This window comes from Drosophila innubila, assembly GCF_004354385.1.
Source record: "Drosophila innubila isolate TH190305 chromosome 2R unlocalized genomic scaffold, UK_Dinn_1.0 1_C_2R, whole genome shotgun sequence".
In the NCBI taxonomy this organism is placed as follows: domain Eukaryota; kingdom Metazoa; phylum Arthropoda; class Insecta; order Diptera; family Drosophilidae; genus Drosophila; species Drosophila innubila.
In genome coordinates this window covers 24,596,372-24,616,496 of record NW_022995374.1, presented here as the reverse complement: position 1 = coordinate 24,616,496, position 20,125 = coordinate 24,596,372, and the positions used below count along the sequence as shown (strand labels likewise).

Genomic DNA, 20,125 nt, shown 5'->3' with positions numbered 1-20,125 from the left:
GTTGTGGGGGTGTGGCAAAAATTGTAAAACAAAATTGATCTGCGTGGGGTCTATGGATGCTGTAGCTCTTATTGCCTCTGAGATATTTTTCATAATACGGACGGATAGGCGGACCTGACTTATCACGAATATATATTCTTTGTAAGGTCTGAGATGCCTTCTTCTCCCTGTTATATACATTTTAACAAATAAAATATACCCTTTTACTAATTTCTTTAGTAACGGATATGAAATTAAAGTAAGCACAATTAACAAAATGCTAAATGCTGACAAAACCGAAAGCAAACAGTGATTTTTGTGATTTAAGTTTGTTGTTTGTATTTTTTGGTAAGAATCCGGCCCGAAACGAGACTCTTAGGCACGTTGACGACAAAATGTACGTTCTTTTAACTGATTTAAAATTCTAATCTTAAGTATTTAACATTGAGTACTAAACTAAATGTTTATTACTCGATACAAGATTCGTATAACTATGGTTAGTTATCATTAAGTGCATATGCATTTAAGTCTGAAGAATGTAAATGAAACAATTTTCATAATCAAATCCGAAATGCATCTCAAAAATATAAGAAAATAATCCACTCCAACTTAATTGTAATGCGCATAAAATCACAAACTCGCCGATTTAACTCATTTATTATTCTTAAATATGATATTCAATATATAATATATAATATACTATGTATTTATATTTATTTGTTAAATATATGAACATTGAATGATATTCCGTATACGTATTATATGACCTGAACATTTGACCCGTATGCTCTGTAAAAGTTGAGACAAGTGCACCTGAAAAGTAACCCTTAATGGAATGTGGTAATAAATATGAATTTTCTCATTGCTTGGCTGCCTCCAGAGTATAACGCACAAGATCGTTGATTCCCAGCCGTACGGAGGCCCAATAACAAAATCCACTGACAATAAGCGTCTTGCATATACGATCTAGGACATACATGCTGTAATAAGATGGAAAAGATTCAGTTATATTCATTGATCTAAATATATATTTATCTGATGGTACACTTACAATCGAAGGTGAATGCGCGCCTTGGGCAAGGAGGTTAGCGGTTCCTTCATAACGTATTGACGACCACCCAGAATGCTGACCTTCATGTATTCGTAATCATCCACATCGTTTGTATTGATTTTAAAACTATCAAAAAAGAGAACAAACATAACTAAGCATCTATGTATAAACAAACGAGGAAGTTTTCTAAAATGTGATGAAATTTGGAAGTGTTATGTATTGTTAATTGAAAGTCTGCTTCATCAAGACTCCAACTGGATTGGTAGATAAATCTATTTATGTGTCTAGTCACAGCAGATGGCGTACATTTTGCGATCTTCTTCCGAAATTTCTTGATAGATTTGCTGAAAATGCGAAGATTTGAAGTCCCAGTTTCGGGTTGTGAAGAACTGCAGCACCTCTAGACCCACGGATATCTTTGTCTGTACTCGAACCATACTGAATGACAAAAGTTAACTTGTTATTTAGTGGGTTGTATAATTCTGGAGGCAACTCACAAGCGTCGCTGTCCGAAGATGGCCAAGAGAAGATCGATGATATAAGCGGGCAACCACATGAACATGATGGTACAGAACGTGTGATAGAATTTGCTGGAGGTCATGTTGCCATCCGGATACCAGAGTCCCACCTCGAATGGGTATTTTATGCCCAGATCACGCCCCACATCCATAACCCACTTCCAGGTACGCTTCTTGTCCTCCTCCACAGTTATATTATAGACGGGTATCTGAAGGGGTCTAACGAGGTAAGGGAGCTTACGTTTTGGTATAGGCAAGTATTTACTTGTTTAATACTTACTTATGTTGTACTCGACTGTTGTGGTAGGGTATCAATATGAGTCCATTGATGGCTATGTCCACTGGAATGACCTCTGACTTGAGTTCTCCATTGCAAATCATAGAACGTATGACACCTTTTCCAGCGCCAATTAGCACACCTGTGGGTCCATTCATATTGTCCACCCAACCGGGCAGAGGTTCCGCCACAGCGGGCGTAACTGCACAAGCGGAATAAATGTTAGTATAGCTACAATAACTATAGTACGCTATTCTCAAAAAATAGTTACAATGTATATACTCGATACTCCAAAGATAGAAACAACAATTTGAGATGTTTAAAAAAATCCTAAATTCATTTATATTTATTGCAAAAACCTTGACTAATTACAACTAAATCTATTGACTACGATAATTCCTGTGACCACAAAAGTTAAAGAACTTCAAAGGAAGATTCAAAATATTGCCAGAACTCCCGTCCACTTCAGCAAATAGTAGAAAAACAGACCTACAATGAGGGTTTTACAAACGATATCAACGACCCATTGGCTGCAGAAAAATAAGGAAATGTAATAAAAGTATTTCAAAGATAGCTATATCAGTTAAAATAATTACATGCGCATATGAAGTCTCGCCTTAGGCAGATCCTCATCCTTTTCCTTCAGAATAAACTTGCGTGCACCTTGTGCACACTGTACCATATATTCCTCCTCGCTCTCCCGGGCATTCATATTCATATTGAAGCTAGAAATAAAATCAAATATAACTTAAGTAAAGCCATAATAATTCCATAGTCGGGAGTGTTTCACAAATCTCTAATTACTTCTGAAAACAACCAAACAAATTGTAAGTGATCCTGAAATGTTAGATATTTAATTGCCATTTGCATATCATATCAATACATATTGGTACATATTTTAAAAAGTGACGACCGTTTTTTCGCCGAATCTTTTTGTTAAAAACCCGTTAGTGTCTTGTGAGCACTCATAATAAAAAAAGTGTCGGTGCTCACTGATGAAAACACAACACGTCCTATTTCCATCAGTTTTTTGTGTCGGTCAAATTTGTGCTACGTTAAAGCATTTTTGTATGTACTTTTTCAAAATGTGACTAGATTTAGATACAACAAAGACTAATGAATGGATAATGCAAATGGCAAATTCACCGACGGTGAAAAGTATTGGTGAAAATACGTTCGTCTTACGGAAACTTTAAAGATTTGTAAACAGATTTTTCTGATTATTTATTCAACTTACATCCCTTTGTCCTGGTCGCCAAGTTTTTTCCAAAGTGAGGCATAGTTGTCGGAACGGAATGTCCAAGCATTGAGGGTAAAGAACTGAAGTACGTCCAGACCCGTGGAAATCTTCTCCTGCACTCGCAGCATGCTATGGATTGCAAAGAATTAAAAAATGCTATACACAGAAGATTATTTTGGGGCACACTTACAAACGCTTCTGGCCCAGGATGAGCATTAGGAAGTCCAATAGATAGGCTGGCAGCCAATGAAACATGGCAACATTGAAGTTATGATAGAGTTTGTTGGTTGTGACACAGGGATCCGGATACCAGAGACCCGCATTGAAAGGCACCTGCCTATTGATACGCTTGCTCATCTCGACAACCGTACCCATGGTCATCTTTCTGTGATCCGCATTCGTTATGTTATAGACGGGCACGTTATCGGGTCTCTTGGCTTGCTTATTAAATTCGTAGGGTATTACGATGAGGCCATTGATAGCATAGTCAACCGGTATGACCTCAGCCTTATTTTCCTGATTTACCAACACTGATCGAATGACACCTTTACCACAACCAATCATCAGACCGGTGGGTCCATTCAGATTATCTACCCAACCGGGAAGAGGTTCAAAGGCAGCTGGCGATACTGTGTGTAGGGCATAACAGTAGGAGAATAGATAGAGGAAAGGACATGAACAATTTTATTGGGTTCTACTCGTACATACCAAAAGCCCATTTGTGAATGACGTCTCCAGTAACTTGATGATAAACCGAAGCCAATTAAGTGTGAATGTGTGTGAATGAATATGAATGTGTATGAATGTGTATGAATGTGTGTGAGTGTTGTGAATATTTTGATGCTGTGAGTAGTGAATGTGAGTGAGTATCTTAAGTGTATTCATTGCATAGATGAGTAAAGTAAAAAAATAGTTTGAGTGTGTTGGAGTGAGTGCAATTCATTGCAATGGATTTTTTAAAATGTGTTCATTAAATTTTAACAAGGAGTAGTCTCTGTGATCAAAGTGTGAATTCAAGTGAATATTTTGAATGTATTTATTGAAATCATACACTGATTAGGTTAAATGTTTTCAAAAAAGAGTATTAAGTGGCTGCTGTGTTCTGTGAAATGAATACTTTGAATATATTCACTGTATTTATCTATGTAGTGATACTCTAGTGTTTATAAAAAAGAGATGTATTTTAAATATATTGAATATGTTCATATACGGAGAAAGTGTTGTTTGGGAAGAGTGAGTGAGTATGAATATTAAGAATATCATCATTGTATTCATACTCGAAGTAGGGTAAATGCTGGTTATCTGTATTCGGAGTGTTGTGCGAGCGTGTTAGAGGTGTGAGTTCGTATGAATATTTTGAATATATTCATTGTAATCATACACGTGTAATGTTGGAGTTGTGTGTCTGTTGTTAATTCAATTTGGCTTTTTTCGTAGTCCTTCTCGGCACTTGTACAATACTCAACACTCGAACACGTACTCATTAAAGTTATTCGAACCGTTTTATTAGATATTCATAGATAAGAAGAAGACTTAAGACTATAATTCAAAAACGTTTTGTACCCAACAAAGCGAACCTAAGCAATAATCATAAAGCGCGCAAATACAAGTATATTGGCCATTGGCAATTTTTTTTTAGCCATGGCTAATAGTTGTTAATTGATTAACACGCCCATAAGGCGTGACACCAGGCCGTATGTCCAGTACCCAAGGAAACTAATGATGATCGTCTTGCACGTACGATCCAAGATATACATCCTAGAATAGTAAGTGGTAGAAGAATGGGGGGAGGAGTGAGAAAAGTTGGATAGATATGGAATTGGAATTCATGAGATTACAGCATAAGTTGACGCCGGGCACGTGGCAATGACTCCGGCGACTCCTTCATTAGATATTGTCGACCGCCTTGAACACAGGACTCGATATACATGGGAATGGTCTCCTCGGGATCCATGTCCATGTTGAAGCTGCACAAGTCACGCAATAGGGCATTTAGGTGGTCATCTATATAAGTATATCTATTTAGATGGATCTTACTTTTTCCTATCCGCATCGTTCATCATGTCCCATAGCGAGGCATAGGCGTCCGATTTGAAATACCAGGCGCGCATCGTGAAGAATTGCAGTACCTCCAAGCCGACAGAGATGCGGTTCTGCACACGGATCATGCTAAGGGAGGAGGTTGGGTGTATGGGATAGGGGGCAGGAATATAGGTAGGACAAAACTATAGTCGCCGAAACTCAATTCCGCATTGGGGAACACTTACAAACGCTTCTGACCAAGAATAAAGAGCATGAAATCGATGACATAGGCGGGCAGCCAATGGAAGAGCAGCACATTGATGTTATGATGGAATTTATTGGTTGTTATGCATCCATCCGGATACCAGAGACCAGCCTCCATGGGATACCGATAGCCAATCTTTTTGCTCATCTCAATTACCTCGCCCCACTGCATCTTGCGATGATCGGCACACGTGATGTTATACACGGGCACATCCACCGGCCGCTGCTGCATTGTGAATTGATATGGAATGACGCAGAGACCATTGATGGCATAGTCCACCGGTATGACCTCGGACATGTGGCGTGTATCGATGAGCATGGATCTAATGACACCTTTGCCGGCGCCAACCATCAGACCAGTTGGTCCATTGAGATTGTCTACCCAGCCGGGCACAGGCTCATAGGCCGATGGTGAAACTGTGTTACATGAAATCAATCAAGCATCAGGATCTATTTCCAGATCTCCTTCTCTTTTTCAAGGATCAACAGCAGCAGCAGCAACGAGGGTAAGCGGGCAGAGACATAGGCGAAGGCAGAGGCGGAGGATTAGGCGTAGGCGTAGGCGTTTTTGGAGGTCATGTGTTTTGTGCTTAAGCTGGACAAGAGCTGGACAAGAGGACAAGGCGATAAGGCGATAAGGCAATAAGGCAAAAGGATAATTGGCTTTAACGCCTTAGTGCTTAGCGAGGGGCGTGGCGTGTTTAGGGCGTTTCTTTGAGTTTCTTCGTTTCAGTTGCAGTTTCTATTTGTTTTCACATTTAATTTCATGCTCAGTGAACTTGTTGGTCAATGGCGACGTCGATTTCTTACAGGCAGTGTGTGTGGGTGTGTGTAGTGTTTTTAATCAGCATGTACTTAGTCCAAAGCAGGTATTTGCTCAAAGCGCAGCTAATTTGAATTAAAGGGTAGTTACTTGCATACTTAAAGTTGTTTTATCTCTTTTTGTGACATAGATACAGATACAGATACAAATGCAGATACAGATACGTGCCACAAAAGTTCAGCAATTTCGAGACGAGCAGAGACATAAAAAAGCAACACATAGATGAAGAAGAAGAGAAGAGACGCATTCAAACAAGTTTCAATTAGCTTGAGACACACCCACAATACGAGTAGTTTCAAGTTTGGCAACCGTCGACAATGTTGGTCCAAACTAGAGATGGCCACGGGCCTTTTCGGGCTTCGTCTCCCACGGGCCTCTTCAAATATTCAACGGACTTTCATGCTAAGTCGCAAAATTCACGATTTCACTCTTACTTTACTTTCCTATGGATTGATAAAAATATTTCCTTAATAAGTCACTGTTAATAGCATTGACTTAACTCTTTAATCGATACGCAACGATATGTTTATCGAGCTTAATTCGACATATCTATCAAATGCGTAAATAAGAAGAAACAAAAATCATTTAAAATATTTTTAAGTTTTGGAGGAATTAATTTCGGGCGCGGATTCGGGCCGGGTCTCAAGAAGAAGGCCCGTGACATCTCTAGCCCAAGCCACAAGCGACCAGTTACCAAACCCATTTTGCGACTCGCTAAAAGATTTAAACTCAACGAACTTTACTTAAACTACGTGCCGGCAAAGTCATCAATTCATCAATATTTATATATACGAGAAGAGTTATCTTCTCTTTCTCTCTCTGTCTTTTTCTCTGAGGAAAACCAGAAGAGGTCAACACTGAGCAACACACAATTCGTTTCATTGTACGCTCAAACTCGTATTTACTCAACAATTGAGGATTTGAGTTCAATTTGCAAATTCGACTAATTTGTCATTCGTTTTACAAAGTATTTAAACTCAAGTTGAATATGCTAACTTGTTCCAAGTTCACACAGGCCAACAAAATATTTGGTTAACTTGTATGTATGCATGCATTGCAACAAGCATAGATGAGTCTAAGTTTAAATTCTTTTCTGACTACTAAAGATTCTAGACTTAAAAAATATGAAACTGGCTAACACTTAATAAAATATTATTTTCAGCAACCATTTACCGCTAATGATCTTTCACAGCTAATCGGACCTAGAACGCAAAAATGTACAATGCTCTAAATTGATAAAATAAAATTTTTTTCGAAAATCAAGATTTTAGTTTCATAGCTAAGAGATTAACATTCTTAAAATAAGAAAACACATTTTGGTTTTAAGAACATTTGAAATAAGACCAAGTTCTTATTTTAAGAATAAATGTTCTTATTATAAGAATAAAATTTAATTTTAAAATATTAGAAAGGATTTTTAAATCTATAATTTTTTATTGTTGTTTTAATTTTGAGTTATACACATTTTGTTCTGTCTTTTGTAATTTAGTGTAGTTGTTTTCCATATTAATGTAAGTAAATATATAATTTGGTAAAACTGCTTTTAATTGTTTAGACCAGTTAATTATTAGGATTTATCTCGTAGGTATCTTAACATAAATTGGAAGCTAATCCGGCATAGAACTGTTTGAAAATTGCTACTTTAATTCATTTCGCTAATGAAGTGCCACATTATAGAAAATCTTAAGACAAATCACAGTCATATCGAACTAAATAAGTCTTATGAATAGGTCCAAAGGTCACTCCTCCCTGCAGCACTTCAATTCTAAACCAAAGCATCACAATAAGTTTAAGATTCTTTGTCTTTTTGTAAAAAATGGAAGACACATTGGATACATCCATTTAACGCACATGGTCATGACTTAATTACGCCAAATTTTATCAAAGCGCTTCCAGGCACAACTATTACACAATATATTTTTAGAAGCATTAGAAATTGAAGTCGGAGTTTCAGAAGTCACCAATATCGATGTCTTCTTCGACGTCATATACGACTTTATTTTTAAAAGTCCTTAACTCGCTACCTATTTCGTAAAAGACCACCTAGTACTCATTGACTCATGAATGACAATAAGCTTAATTGAAATTTTTTAACATACACGCTCAACTGAAGGTGTAATGATCCTATACTAAAAGTAAATAGTTTCTAATGGCTTGTCAGCTTATAAGCTCTATATAAATATAAGTATAAAGACAATATATTTTTTATCGTGCGATAACAATTAAAAATTTAAGCACAGCGCTATTGGAAAGAGCTAGATGGTTGAAATAAGCAATAGTAACGTTAAATTGCAAAGATGCATGCTATAAAAATTCGTGGAAAATTTAAGCTGAGTGTAACCACAAAAATAAATCTTGTTTAAAGTTAAAAAAAAATAAAAACTAAAATTAAAATTAGAAATTTTGATAAAATTAATTTTGGAAATTAAGGTCCTACCGCTGTAGGTAATTACATTTGAATATTGATATTTCTTGAATTTGGAAGTAGACGAAATTAAGATTTAACACTAATTGTAAGCACTAATTGTAAGAATTGTAAGCAAACTATGAAAATATATATACCTTATATTCGATATCGAGTGTCTATCAGTCGCAGATATGAATTAAGATAACCTTCAATCGCTGATATTGTACGAAGTATCATTTGTAGCTCTTAATAATTACATTTATTGTGGATGTAATAGGGTCAGCTAAAGGGTCGTCTAACTTAATAAACATTTTGCAAATGTCTAAAAAAAATGCTCCTATTAGCCCCTTTACCCCCTTTAATTGTTTACACGAGTACAAAAAAATTAATTGGCAAATTGCTTGCAGTAGGATTTGTCTGTAAATCAAAAAGAGGGAGAGCTCGAGAGTTGCAGCTGTAACTGCAGCTGGTTAAATAAGGAAAAAAGAAGCCAAGGCAATTTAGTTGGCCAAGCGAAGAGGCGTGTGATTAGAGTTGGCGACTTTTATGGCCAACAGCGTAAAAAGCCACACATAAATTGATAGATGAAAACAAAAATACATAAAATTTGGTAGAAATTAAAGATGTGATTAAGGAAGCAAGCAAACCAAGCATAAGAGACAGCGACATAAATAAAGCCTTAAGGCACTGAAGCCTCACCAGCTGAAAGCCCCACAGTGATGGCTTATAAGCATGAGGGGGGAAAAATGAACTTACCAATGCTGGGACGGGCAATGATCACCGGCATCGTTTCGTAATGATCGCGAACGAGGAGCTCGGCAAGACGCTTGGAGTACGTATAAGTATTGGGATGCGGTTTCAACAGATCGGGCGTAATGGCATCCAGAGTTTTGACATCCATCCATTCGGCCAATCGCATCAGATCCTCGGGCTTATGTGGAAACTCATAGACCTTCTCGTACATCACCTCCTGATCGCAGTTGCAAAACGCTGTCGATAGATGCACAAATGCATCCAGTTGCTTCATCTGCTTGGCCACATTGAGAGCACGCTGTGTGCCCTGAAGATTCATGTCAATGGCATCACGAAGATTCCCCTCCAGCTTCAACGTGGCCGCCATATGGAACACAATGTTGGTATGCTCCACAACATGCTTGAGACTGTCGCCGCTTAGACCCAGCACTATAAAATGGGAGGGAAACTCAAATAAGTGGAGGTGGAAAGAAGTCAAGTGGTACCTTTGAAATTTTATGTAAGAGTTATAAAATCCAAAAAACAAAAAGCAAAGCTTAGCATTTGAAGAAACCAACAAAAACATAAAAATGGAAAAACATTCAGATAAATTAAAAAAAAATTTATTTTTTTTAAATAATAAAAAAAATAATCTTGTTTCATAATATTATGAAAGCGTAGATTTAATATAAATGACACCTGTTGAGTTTTGTTTTAAATTGTAATATATATTTTTATTTAGTTTTCCCAATTCTTTTTAATGCGATTCTATTTCAAATGAGTTCGAGTGGTCCATCAAAAATGTTGTAATTTTTTTGCTGATTTTTTTAATAGTAGTTTTTGGCAACGTACAAAAGTAGATAAAAGTCCACTCGTCATTTTTGCAATTGCCATTTACATTTTTTTCCTTATTGCAAATTTGCAATAACGTTGTTTCTAATTTTGGTTTACTAATTACTTTTTTGCTACTTTTCTTATTTCCAAAAGTTTGGTAATCGTTGCATAAGTTATTATTAGGAATCAATTTAAGCAGTTGCAACTTACAATCATAGGTCACATCACCCTGGTAGATGGTCACCTTCTTCAGCATATGAGGTCTCTCGTCCTTGATGCGTTGAAAGATGGGCAACTTGAACATTTCATCGAGACGCGTTTCCGGCGACTTGCCACGCTTGGGGCGACAGATGATGATCACCTCCTTGAGCGAGTGGCATGAATAGAGCAGTTTCTCCAGCAACACTTTGCCCATAAAGCCCGAGGCGCCAGTGATAAAGACGGTCTTGTCCTTGTAGAACTCTTGCACAGGTGACAAATCAATCATTTTGACGCTAAACGGGAAAGGAAGAGAGAAATAAAGAGAGAGAGAGAGAGAGAGAGAGAGAGAGAGAGAGAGAGAGAGAGCATTAGTTTAGTTGCAACAATTGTTGGGGCATAGCATTACAAAGCGTCGGGTTGGCCACATTCCGTTCAAGCAGTCCACAGGTGTCGAAAGCAGTTGGCCAAAACTGGGGCTAATTCTGAACCACAACATGAGCCAAGTCTCAGTCGCAGTCGCAATTCGAGCCTGTTCAATTGAAACGGGTTTCAATTTTGCTTTTTGATTGCGGCGTCGATTTCGCATTTCTTTACATTTCAGCTACGATTACGCAATACGACGGGGCGAATGTCTGGACGGCTGGCTGATCAGTTTAATGGCAATACAATGGTAGCAACAACAACAGACAAAACACCAGCAACAACCACAGTGACATCAACGACAGGTAGAAGCCATTGCAATGCAAGGAGCTCAGACCAGACTCAAACTCAAACTCAAACTCAGGCTTAGACTCGGTCTGAGACCCGGGCCACCAACACTCGTCTAACATGTCTGATTTGTATAGTATTTGCTTTTATAAAAGAGTGTTGCAAGTTGCAAGTAGCACGCAGCTTTGCAGCATGCAGCATGCCACCAGCTGAGCTTGCAACGTTTCAAAGTTGCACAATGCAGATTGAAGTTGCAGTTGGAGTTAGAGTTGCAGTTGCCTCTTGCTGTTGTTTCATGTTTTTTTTTGGGTTGTGGCCCGCGTTACACTTATCCAAATCATAAGCTGGGCTTTAATAGTGCCGTGTGTGTGTATGTGTGTGTGTGTGTGTGTAAACGTGCCTTGCTCTTTGGCCGCAAGTCGCTTCGTGACATTTCTAAACGGCCTCAGTCTCAAAGTTGCTTGGTTTCGCTCTCAACGAGTATACCTTGTACTTAAAAGTATGCAAATTAGGTATGCTCCAGTGGCAGCACCATAAAAAAGGGAAACTCCACTTCAAAAGTGAGCCTATATTTATATATGTATGATGAGCATAGTCTTTTAAGGGATATGATAATATATTTTAAATATGTTTACACGCTCACTTTTCATGTATGACTGTGAGCTTCAATTATCTAAACTTAAAATCAGGGACGATTAATAATGATTATATTGGTTTTTTTTATGAGTTTTACTTCTTTGTAACGATAACGATAAGTAACATAATAAAAATTAAAAGTAATGATTATTTTCCTATTTTTATAAGACTTTTAATGATTATAATGTAATTAAATGTGTGTGTATTCCATTAGAAAATAGTGATAGTGGGGTTAAACTTTCTGATAAATCTGTGCCACCAGCACACATCTAATTATATTTAAAAATCAAAAATATGTTTCACTCCGTAACTTTTATTTATTTTACAAGATTATTGCGTCGACTTAACTGCTCTTATAGAGCATCTAGTAGGCTATCATTGGCTGCTCGAGCTCTTTTACATTTGATAAATCGCACATTTCATGCAACACTGAACAAGTTTTTTGGCATTACGGCTTTTTCAGTTTGTCACCATGTCTATTTATCATAACAACCAACGAGAAGCACATCTGTTAAAACATACATTTGATATATGTATATCTATGTATATCTGTGACTGTAACTGTAACTGTAGCTGCATCTGTTTTACAAGCGGTTGTTCAGCAAAGCGATTAAAGAAAGCTCAGGAAGTGTTCGTAGTTGTTGACATGACGGGGCAGAAACTACTAACTGACTGACATTTCTATAATATGTATGTCAATACGAGTATAGCACAACCTTGAACTACAAGTTGTGCTATTCGCGGGGCTATTGACTAATTTATGAACTTGGCTAATTGAGACTGCATTTCAGCTTGAAAATCGAATGCAGTTTTTTCGTTTTACTCTTAATACATTTAGTTAACGTCTTTGAAGCGATTGCCTCATTTCCATGTTTATTGCCAATTAAAGCGCTTCTGCTACGCCACACGTCAAATAAGAAGAAGCAGAAGTAGAAGAAGAAAGAGCAGGGGAGTGGAAGAGGCAAAACTAGCGTGCAACTTGTGCAATCCCAAAGACAGCCCCAATTCATTTGAGGCCGAGTCAAACAGAAAATCATAGGCATAACCCACTCACACACACACAGACACGCATACACAGACGACAGCACACACAGTTTTTTGTGTGTGCATGGAAAATGCCAAAGCAAGCTGAAACAAAAGCCGAAATTGAGACCGAAAACTCGAAGCTAAAACTAACGTTTTTAATGGTAGAGGGCAAAACGAAAGACTTAGCCAACGAACTTGCGCACTGTGGCATGCAATATAATAACAATGTATCTGAAGAGGTCTAAGTACTATCAACATGACAGCCATAATATGCAAATAGTGGCACTCATATATCAACCTCATTAGCATCGTTTAGGCAAGAGCTAGTTTAGACCAAGTTAAGACCTCAGTAGAATCATAATTTGGCAATAAGAAAAATTATTATTATTCTTGACACAATTATGAAAGAATTATGGATAATGGTCAAGTTGGCCATAATATTAAGTGCATATAACGTTCTTTTATCGCTAAGCCAAGGACGTAATTAAATTGAGGTTATGACACGTTCAGATAAGTAATACTTATGAGTTTCCAAAGTATACAAAGTGTACCATTTAAGAATTTTGTCAGTTGTTTGGCTTTATTTCTTTACACCCTAAGGTTATAGTTATTTTATTGTTTGACTAGTGTGAAATACTAATGAATACATATTTTTAGTAATGTTATTTTTATACCCTGACCCCATTGAAAATAGGCACAAAAGGGTATAATGTGTATGTAACTAATGTAACAGGCAGAAGGGGGAGTGGCAGACTCCCCAAAGTATATACATTCTTGATCAGGATCAACAGCCGAGTCGATTGAGCCATGTCCGTCTGTCTGTCCGTCTGTCTCTCCATCTGTTCGTCTGTTTGAATTTGTCTATCTCGGAGACCATAAGAGCTAGAGACTTCAAACTTGGTAAGTAGGTTTCTGGATACCGTACGCAAATCAAGCTCGTTTTATTTTGGGTCGGATCTCTATATCATATAGCTGCCATAGGAACGATAGATCGAAAATGAAGTTTTAGTATGAAAAACTTCTTAGTTTTTTGAGATATCTCGACCAATCTGACACAATATACATCCTGCTCAAATTTGGTTCAAATCGGACCACTAAATCATATAGCTACCATAGAGACGCTCAGTCGAAAATCAAGTTTTAATCTTAACCAAACTGATAGAAAATGCATTTGGTTTGTTGTTATACATCCTGGCCAAATTTGGTTCACATCAGTTTCCTATATCATATAGCTGCCATAGGAACAATCGGTCGAAACTTTTAGTTCAGAGTACCTGGGCACAGGGTTTCCTACTGTCGAGCGGGCCCAACTGTAGCCGCCCACTTGCTTTTCCTGAAGTTTGTAAGTAGTATTTCAGGTATACTATTATATTGAAGTTGATCTTTTGATATTTGCCTCTGTGAGATAATATGAGTTCTTTTAAATGCTGTTAAGTATTTAAGTATGTATTATTATTGCAGCAATAATAAAACATAGGTTGTGGTTTAATTAAGATATCGTGGAAACTTTTACTGTGAAATTCTATCACACTTTACTAATAATATATTAAAATGCCTATTAAAATTGTTCATAATATTTTTCAGTTTCACTGAGATCATAATTTTTTATAGTTTTTAATTCTTTCTAAGCAAAGTTTAGCTTTGAAATTATTTTTATTGAATACAATTAAATGGATATTTGTCAAATGTTGTCTAATATGCAAAAAAAAAAATATCACTTAAATTGGGTGCTCCCTTAATGATTGAATGTTAGGTTAGGTTAAGTTTGACTGTTTCTCTTTATTAAATATGCATAGTTTATGGCTTGATTTTTTATTATCTGGCGTCTCCCTTTTCAACTCTTCGGACCCCACGATATATTAATGAAAACTGTCAAGTGTGTTTTAATGTATTTCAAACCGGTTTGATTTCTTTGATGTAACATTTCTTGATCATTTCAAATACAAATGATGGCAAAAGTGTTGTTTACATTTTGCAATAATGATGCTGTCGGTGTTGTTTTTGTTATTGTTGTTATATCTGTTTTATGATCATTTGAATCGAGACAGATTTCCGAATAGAACTCAAACAGTTAACATAAAAACTCTCCGAGTATAAATTCAAATTCGTTTGACCTCATTTCAGATTTGCCAAAAGAGTGTGACCGTTAAAAGAAAAATACATTAAGCCATGAAATCGAACAAATTTTACAATCTAACAGTCAACACGAGTTTATGTGTGTGTGTGTGTGTGTGTGTGTGTGTGTGTGTGTTTGTATGTGTGTGCGTGTCATCCCTTTAGGGGGTCTTATGGCATCTCAAAAACGAAACTACCAAATAATCGACCTCCAATACTCGTATGTAAATAAGCTTAGAGTGATTGCCATTGACACAACAGTGAAGAAGTGAAGAGAAACGAACACATTTGTCCACACTGTAAATGTGCCAAAATGGATCAAATAAAATAAGACACAGAAATGGCATGTCGAATTTTAAATTGTATATATTACAAAGGAAATGCGCGAATGTAAATGAGTTTCTAAACGATTTCGATTATCAAACCCGTTATCTAATCGATAATTTATTGAGCCACAACCGGAAGTAGTCGACTGTTTAAAATTTTCCTAACATTAAATCCAATTCACAGGCAATTTATGCAATATTTTGAGAGAATGAGACGAATGTCAAGTTGGTAGTATCATCAGGCGTACAACGACCATGACCTGATGCCGATGCCATGACACAAGCGTGACCCGTGATGATGCAAAGGTTAAACATTGTTCGAGAAATTGTTTTTTTTTCTACCTCTTCAGCTTATTTCTAAATAATTAATAACAGACGTTTTGAGTACACTTCCAATTAAATGCTTCGTTGGGCAGCTAATGGCGTCCAAAACGTTTCAATTGTTTTTGCATTTTTTTCGTGTTGTTTCAACTTTTTTGCTAATTACCCAAGTGCAAGACAATAATAAAAATAAGTAGAGGTCACAAAGCAATTGAATTAAATTGCACCCTATGGCTACAACTACTGTTGCTTGACTGTTTACAAAAAGATACATTTAACTTGGCCAACACATAAGGTGTTAGCTTTTTTTTTTTGGTGCGTGCAAGCGTTTTAATTACCTTTTGCAGTGATTCTTTTTTTGTAGTTGTTGTTGTTAATTAATTAAAAATCGTGAAAAATTTCAAAAAACAAAACACGTTACACAGATACACGTTATACGTTTAAAAGGCGAACGCGTCGACCAATAAATTCAAATGCCACGAGCACGAGATTTCAGATTGGAGCTGGAGCGATATCAGCTTGGAGCTTGGAGCTGGATCAACTGACGGCTTGTTGTGAGCACAGCGGCGTTCGAAAGAAGACTGAGCCGCGTTTAGCTGGAGCTTGTCAATATGAATGGAATGGCCAAGACTGGGGCTGCTTTGAAAGTGAGTCTATTTATTAACTGGTTGAGCATTCAGCCGGGATAAAGTGGTACTCGGAGCTGGCTTATGACAGACCTGCTGCAACGCTGCTGCAGTAATAAATAAACTATTAGCTATCGGGCATTTGCTTAGCAAATTCAGCGGAACTTTAACCAATTTTGAACGCACCTGCCGCAACAAGAAAGGAAGTTTTGTTATGGCTGTAACTCTTAGCCTAATTGCTAATTTTGACACCGTTTAAATGGTTCAATTGTTATGAACTGCAAATATACTCGTAGTTGATGTATTTGACTTGACACTCGTTAAATATGCGTCTTTATGGGCCACAAACATTCCAGTATTTATATGGTAAAAATAATTGTGAACTCATCGATGTATGCGGGCGAAACAAAATAAACAAAAATTTGCAAATATAATAAATCTGTTTAGTTTTCTTGTTGCCTTTTTAATTTAGATTACACAATGTTTACTGCATTTGCATTCATTTGCCACTTTTTTCTGTTTCAACTTAATTATGCAATTATCAATATGTCATGCAAATTTGCTAGCTTTATTGCCAAATGTTGCGAATTTCGCTAATAAAGTAGAGAGTTTGATTCAAACAAAAACTCACATACAAAATTAATTATGCTAATCTTTAACTTGTCTTATGCTAATGTGTAACCTGTTGGTTGTAACCGTTTAATTTTGGCGCCAACGTCAGTAACCGTCGATAGGCCAAGCGATTACAATCGAATGTAGTGCTGCCACCTAGCTTAGATCTCTCCTACTTGACAGACGTGTATATTTCTCATATCGATATGTCAATAGTAATAATAAAAATATACTTAACTGTATTATTTTAAAAATATTTAATATTTTCAATAAAAATCACAATTGCAATTGTGCAGAACAAAAATGTATACGTAAACATTGCAGTCTGGAACTATCGAAAGCAATCATTGCACCAATTGTTTGTATTCACATGCTAGGCAATGCAAAACGAAAAAACTAATAAACCGTAAATTTTAAACAGTAAAAATTAGTAAGTTAATGCACAGATTACGCGGTCAATAAGGTGTTTTGCATATTTTGCCTACTTTGACCACGTGTGGCTCATTCATCGATAAGCGCCTTCGATAACGATTTTTTTAATATCCCACCTCACGCGAGTGCGATTGGATTTCATTATAATTTGGAATTGGGAATTGCGAAAATAATTGCAAACATGGCCGAATTAGACGATTTCTTTGCGAAAAAGGACAAGAAGAAGTCAAAGAGCAAAGGTAAATTTGTAACGGCCGACGAACTCGTCAAGAACTTGGAAGAGTGCACGAAACGTGAGGTGGCGGCGAACGCCGCTGCCAACCCAAAAAAAATATTTGATGTCTCGGCAGCAGTGGCAGCGGCAGCGGCTGGCGGCGTGGCAGAAGTCAGTGAAAACGAGAGCAGCATCAAAGTAAAGGAGACGGAGACGGTAATCGAGGTAAGTGGATAAGTAATTAACCGTTATTTATATGCATACTGAAATAAATAATTATTTGTACTTTTATAAACAGCCGCAGCCCGTGGAGGAGGAGTGGAAAGAGTTTGAGCAGGAGCAGCGCAAGGACTACAGTGGTCTCAAAATTGGCCAGCTAACGATCAATGAGAAGCAGCAGCAACAGCAACATCATCATCATCAACAACATCATCATCAGCAACAACAACAGTTGGACGACATGGACGATGATGATGATGAGGATAGCGATGGTTATGCCAATACCGATCCAAATGTGAAACGCAGCGGATACGGTCCCTGGAAAAAGCTGATACCTGCCGAGGAGGTGACTCAGATACCGGTACCGGTTGAGGCGGAGAAGCCATCGTCGAATGTACGCTATATTAGTCCCGCGTTACGTGTAAGTATTATATCGAATATCGTTGTTCATAACAATGATCGTATGATACTCACTACTTTGGACTTTGTTCATTACCACTTACTGAACAATTGCAGCAAGCCGGCATCGGAATGAGCGGAATAGGAGGCAGCAGTGGTGGCATGCGGGCACGACGTGCTGCACCCGATATCACGAACACCGAGTTCTTCCCAACGCTGAGTGCAGCGCGTCCGGAGGAACAGCGCAAAAAGAAAAACGAACCCGCCTTCGAAGAAGTCCGTCATGGCGGTCGCTATCAGCGCGTGCAGGAGACAACCGCTGCGCCCGTTGCGGCCTCTAATCGATTCCAGTCGCTCGACGACGAAGCGGACAGCTAGACCTTGTCATGTCATGCCTGTTACTGATCCTGTTGCTGCTGCCGATACCGACACCACAAAATAAAACCGTTTTCACCTAATGTACTACGACAGTTGCCACTGCTAAACGAGCTCCAGGATTGGCCACAGCTAGAAGCATCTGGTCACCTGGTCCCGTCATTCAGCTAACAAACATTTCAAATGAGTTCTTTCTCTGCGTACGCATGTCAACTTTTTCTAGGCTTTCCGATCTAAAACACCTTTATATACCACCCACCCCCCTTTCCTGCCCTAAACAAAATATTGTTCATTTCGTTTGCATTTTTTGAAATATGGAATCAATGTAATAGAGAGTATGAATAATAGCCATGCGTTGAAATCCGTTTATATAAATGTTACAATTTTTTATAATCCTCCTGCACTTAATCACTACGTTGGTCGTCAGTCATCCTGGAAGAGATCGTCCAGCCTGCTGTCCGCATAGCTGGAATTTAATTCAATAAGATAAATCATCTTTGGCCGCAATCTGTGCATCTCGTACTGACTTCTCACTGTACGCCTGTTCTGGTTTATTGTGGTAGCTACTCAGGAATGGTTTAGATAACATACTCTCCGGAAACCTCCTTATCAGATAGAGCCAGCACTCCAATGTCCTGCGAAACAACAACAATCACTGATCAAAATCTGTTATCAGTTGCAGCTGTTTGCTTACTCGTTCTGCTCCGTCAGTATCGCTTGTGGCTCGCGATCATAGTACTTGGGGTATTCCTCGAGCTCATCCAGCTTGCCGAACATGGCATCGTCCACCTCATAGATCTCACCCTCTATGTGGTATCCCATTTCCGGCTTGTTGAGCAGAAATGGAATATTGTACCGAGTACCAATCACCAGGGGAAATTTAGTCACAGTTTTGCCCTTGGTTAGAAACTGTGACACTCCATTCTCCTTCTTTGTCAGCCAAAAATGATTCGGCTCTCCGCGCTTCAATGTGCCATAAACAAAAACTCTTTTTAGTGCCTGCGACATGACCAAGTGGAATTTTTTTTCGATTCGCGGACAAAATAAATAATAACAAACCAGATCGGTAAGCACTGCAGGGTGGCAACCTTTGGACCGGGTGGCAGTCTTGCTCACCAGTGCTGGGACCCCACCCCCACGACGGCAGCCGTCTCAACACTGACGGCCAAGCTTGCCATCACTGACAAAAATTGCAAATTTTAATATGCAAAAAAACTCAATAAAAGTTAATAAATTTGATGAAAATTAAAATTTAGAAATTAGACAAAATTAAGCTCAACATTTTAAAAAATGTTTGAAGATCGTCAGCCGTCGGGAAGAAAAGTTATCTAATTTAATTCTAAAAAAAAAAATTATATCGAAAAATCAAGAAAATTTAAAAGAAATGATGCAAAAATTTAAAAATTCTAGAAAATAACAAATAAAAAATCCGAAATTAAGTTCAAAAATTAAAAACATCCAATTTCGGAAATGTACTTATTTTCTTAAGTACAAAAAATCAAACCAGATCAGAAACTTTTACCGGATGTGCAGCCCTTGGTTTTAGGACGCCACGCCCCCATTATAACGGGATTTGTTTGAAGAAATGGCGGATCATACAAAATTAGCACCAATCCCGTAACCGGGACTTCGAAATCATAATTTAAGCGGAATTCTTTGCATTCGTATAAATCAGCCAGTGCTGTCAACCATTAGAGAAGTTTCTGTTTCTGGCTGAAAAGCATCCGAAAAATAGCTAAAATTGCAATGCAAAACAGATAAAAAAAAA

At 37.7% G+C, this 20,125-nt stretch overlaps 3 protein-coding genes across 6 annotated transcripts; 1 reads left to right on the top strand and 2 right to left on the bottom strand.

The window, feature by feature from the left end:
• Nucleotides 1-683: 683 nt before the first annotated feature.
• On the bottom strand, nucleotides 684-16,039 carry LOC117784867 (putative fatty acyl-CoA reductase CG5065). Of its 3 annotated transcripts, XM_034622717.1 has the most exons (8): nucleotides 15,819-16,038; nucleotides 10,358-10,641; nucleotides 9,338-9,763; nucleotides 1,829-2,027; nucleotides 1,528-1,767; nucleotides 1,337-1,468; nucleotides 1,031-1,156; nucleotides 684-959 (listed from the first exon to the last, which is right to left on the bottom strand). In XM_034622717.1, the coding sequence occupies exons 2-8, from the start codon at nucleotides 10,632-10,634 to the stop codon at nucleotides 839-841; spliced, it is 1,521 nt and encodes a 506-aa protein (XP_034478608.1). In that variant the 5' UTR covers nucleotides 10,635-10,641; nucleotides 15,819-16,038; the 3' UTR covers nucleotides 684-838. The 3 variants fall into 3 exon arrangements, with proteins under 3 accessions (XP_034478608.1, XP_034478610.1, XP_034478609.1); XM_034622719.1 differs by lacking the exons at nucleotides 684-959; nucleotides 1,031-1,156; nucleotides 1,337-1,468; nucleotides 1,528-1,767; nucleotides 1,829-2,027 and adding exons at nucleotides 2,135-2,355; nucleotides 2,422-2,550; nucleotides 3,063-3,194; nucleotides 3,256-3,694 and having other exon boundaries at nucleotides 15,819-16,015; XM_034622718.1 differs by lacking the exons at nucleotides 684-959; nucleotides 1,031-1,156; nucleotides 1,337-1,468; nucleotides 1,528-1,767; nucleotides 1,829-2,027 and adding exons at nucleotides 4,511-4,823; nucleotides 4,904-5,032; nucleotides 5,103-5,234; nucleotides 5,333-5,768 and having other exon boundaries at nucleotides 15,819-16,039.
• Nucleotides 16,040-17,207: 1,168 nt separating this feature from the next.
• LOC117784872 (protein CDV3 homolog) lies at nucleotides 17,208-18,732 on the top strand. The gene is made up of 3 exons (XM_034622723.1): nucleotides 17,208-17,589; nucleotides 17,663-18,004; nucleotides 18,100-18,732. Exons 1-3 carry the CDS (start codon nucleotides 17,332-17,334, stop codon nucleotides 18,358-18,360), a joined length of 861 nt encoding a protein of 286 aa, XP_034478614.1. The 5' UTR covers nucleotides 17,208-17,331; the 3' UTR covers nucleotides 18,361-18,732.
• On the bottom strand, nucleotides 18,700-19,395 carry LOC117784882 (putative gamma-glutamylcyclotransferase CG2811). Of its 2 annotated transcripts, XM_034622734.1 has the most exons (3): nucleotides 19,052-19,392; nucleotides 18,885-18,992; nucleotides 18,702-18,823 (listed from the first exon to the last, which is right to left on the bottom strand). In XM_034622734.1, exons 1-3 carry the CDS (start codon nucleotides 19,363-19,365, stop codon nucleotides 18,781-18,783), a joined length of 465 nt encoding a protein of 154 aa, XP_034478625.1. In that variant the 5' UTR covers nucleotides 19,366-19,392; the 3' UTR covers nucleotides 18,702-18,780. The 2 variants fall into 2 exon arrangements, with proteins under 2 accessions (XP_034478624.1, XP_034478625.1); XM_034622733.1 differs by having other exon boundaries at nucleotides 18,700-18,992; nucleotides 19,052-19,395.
• Between the last annotated feature and the right edge of the window lie 730 nt (nucleotides 19,396-20,125).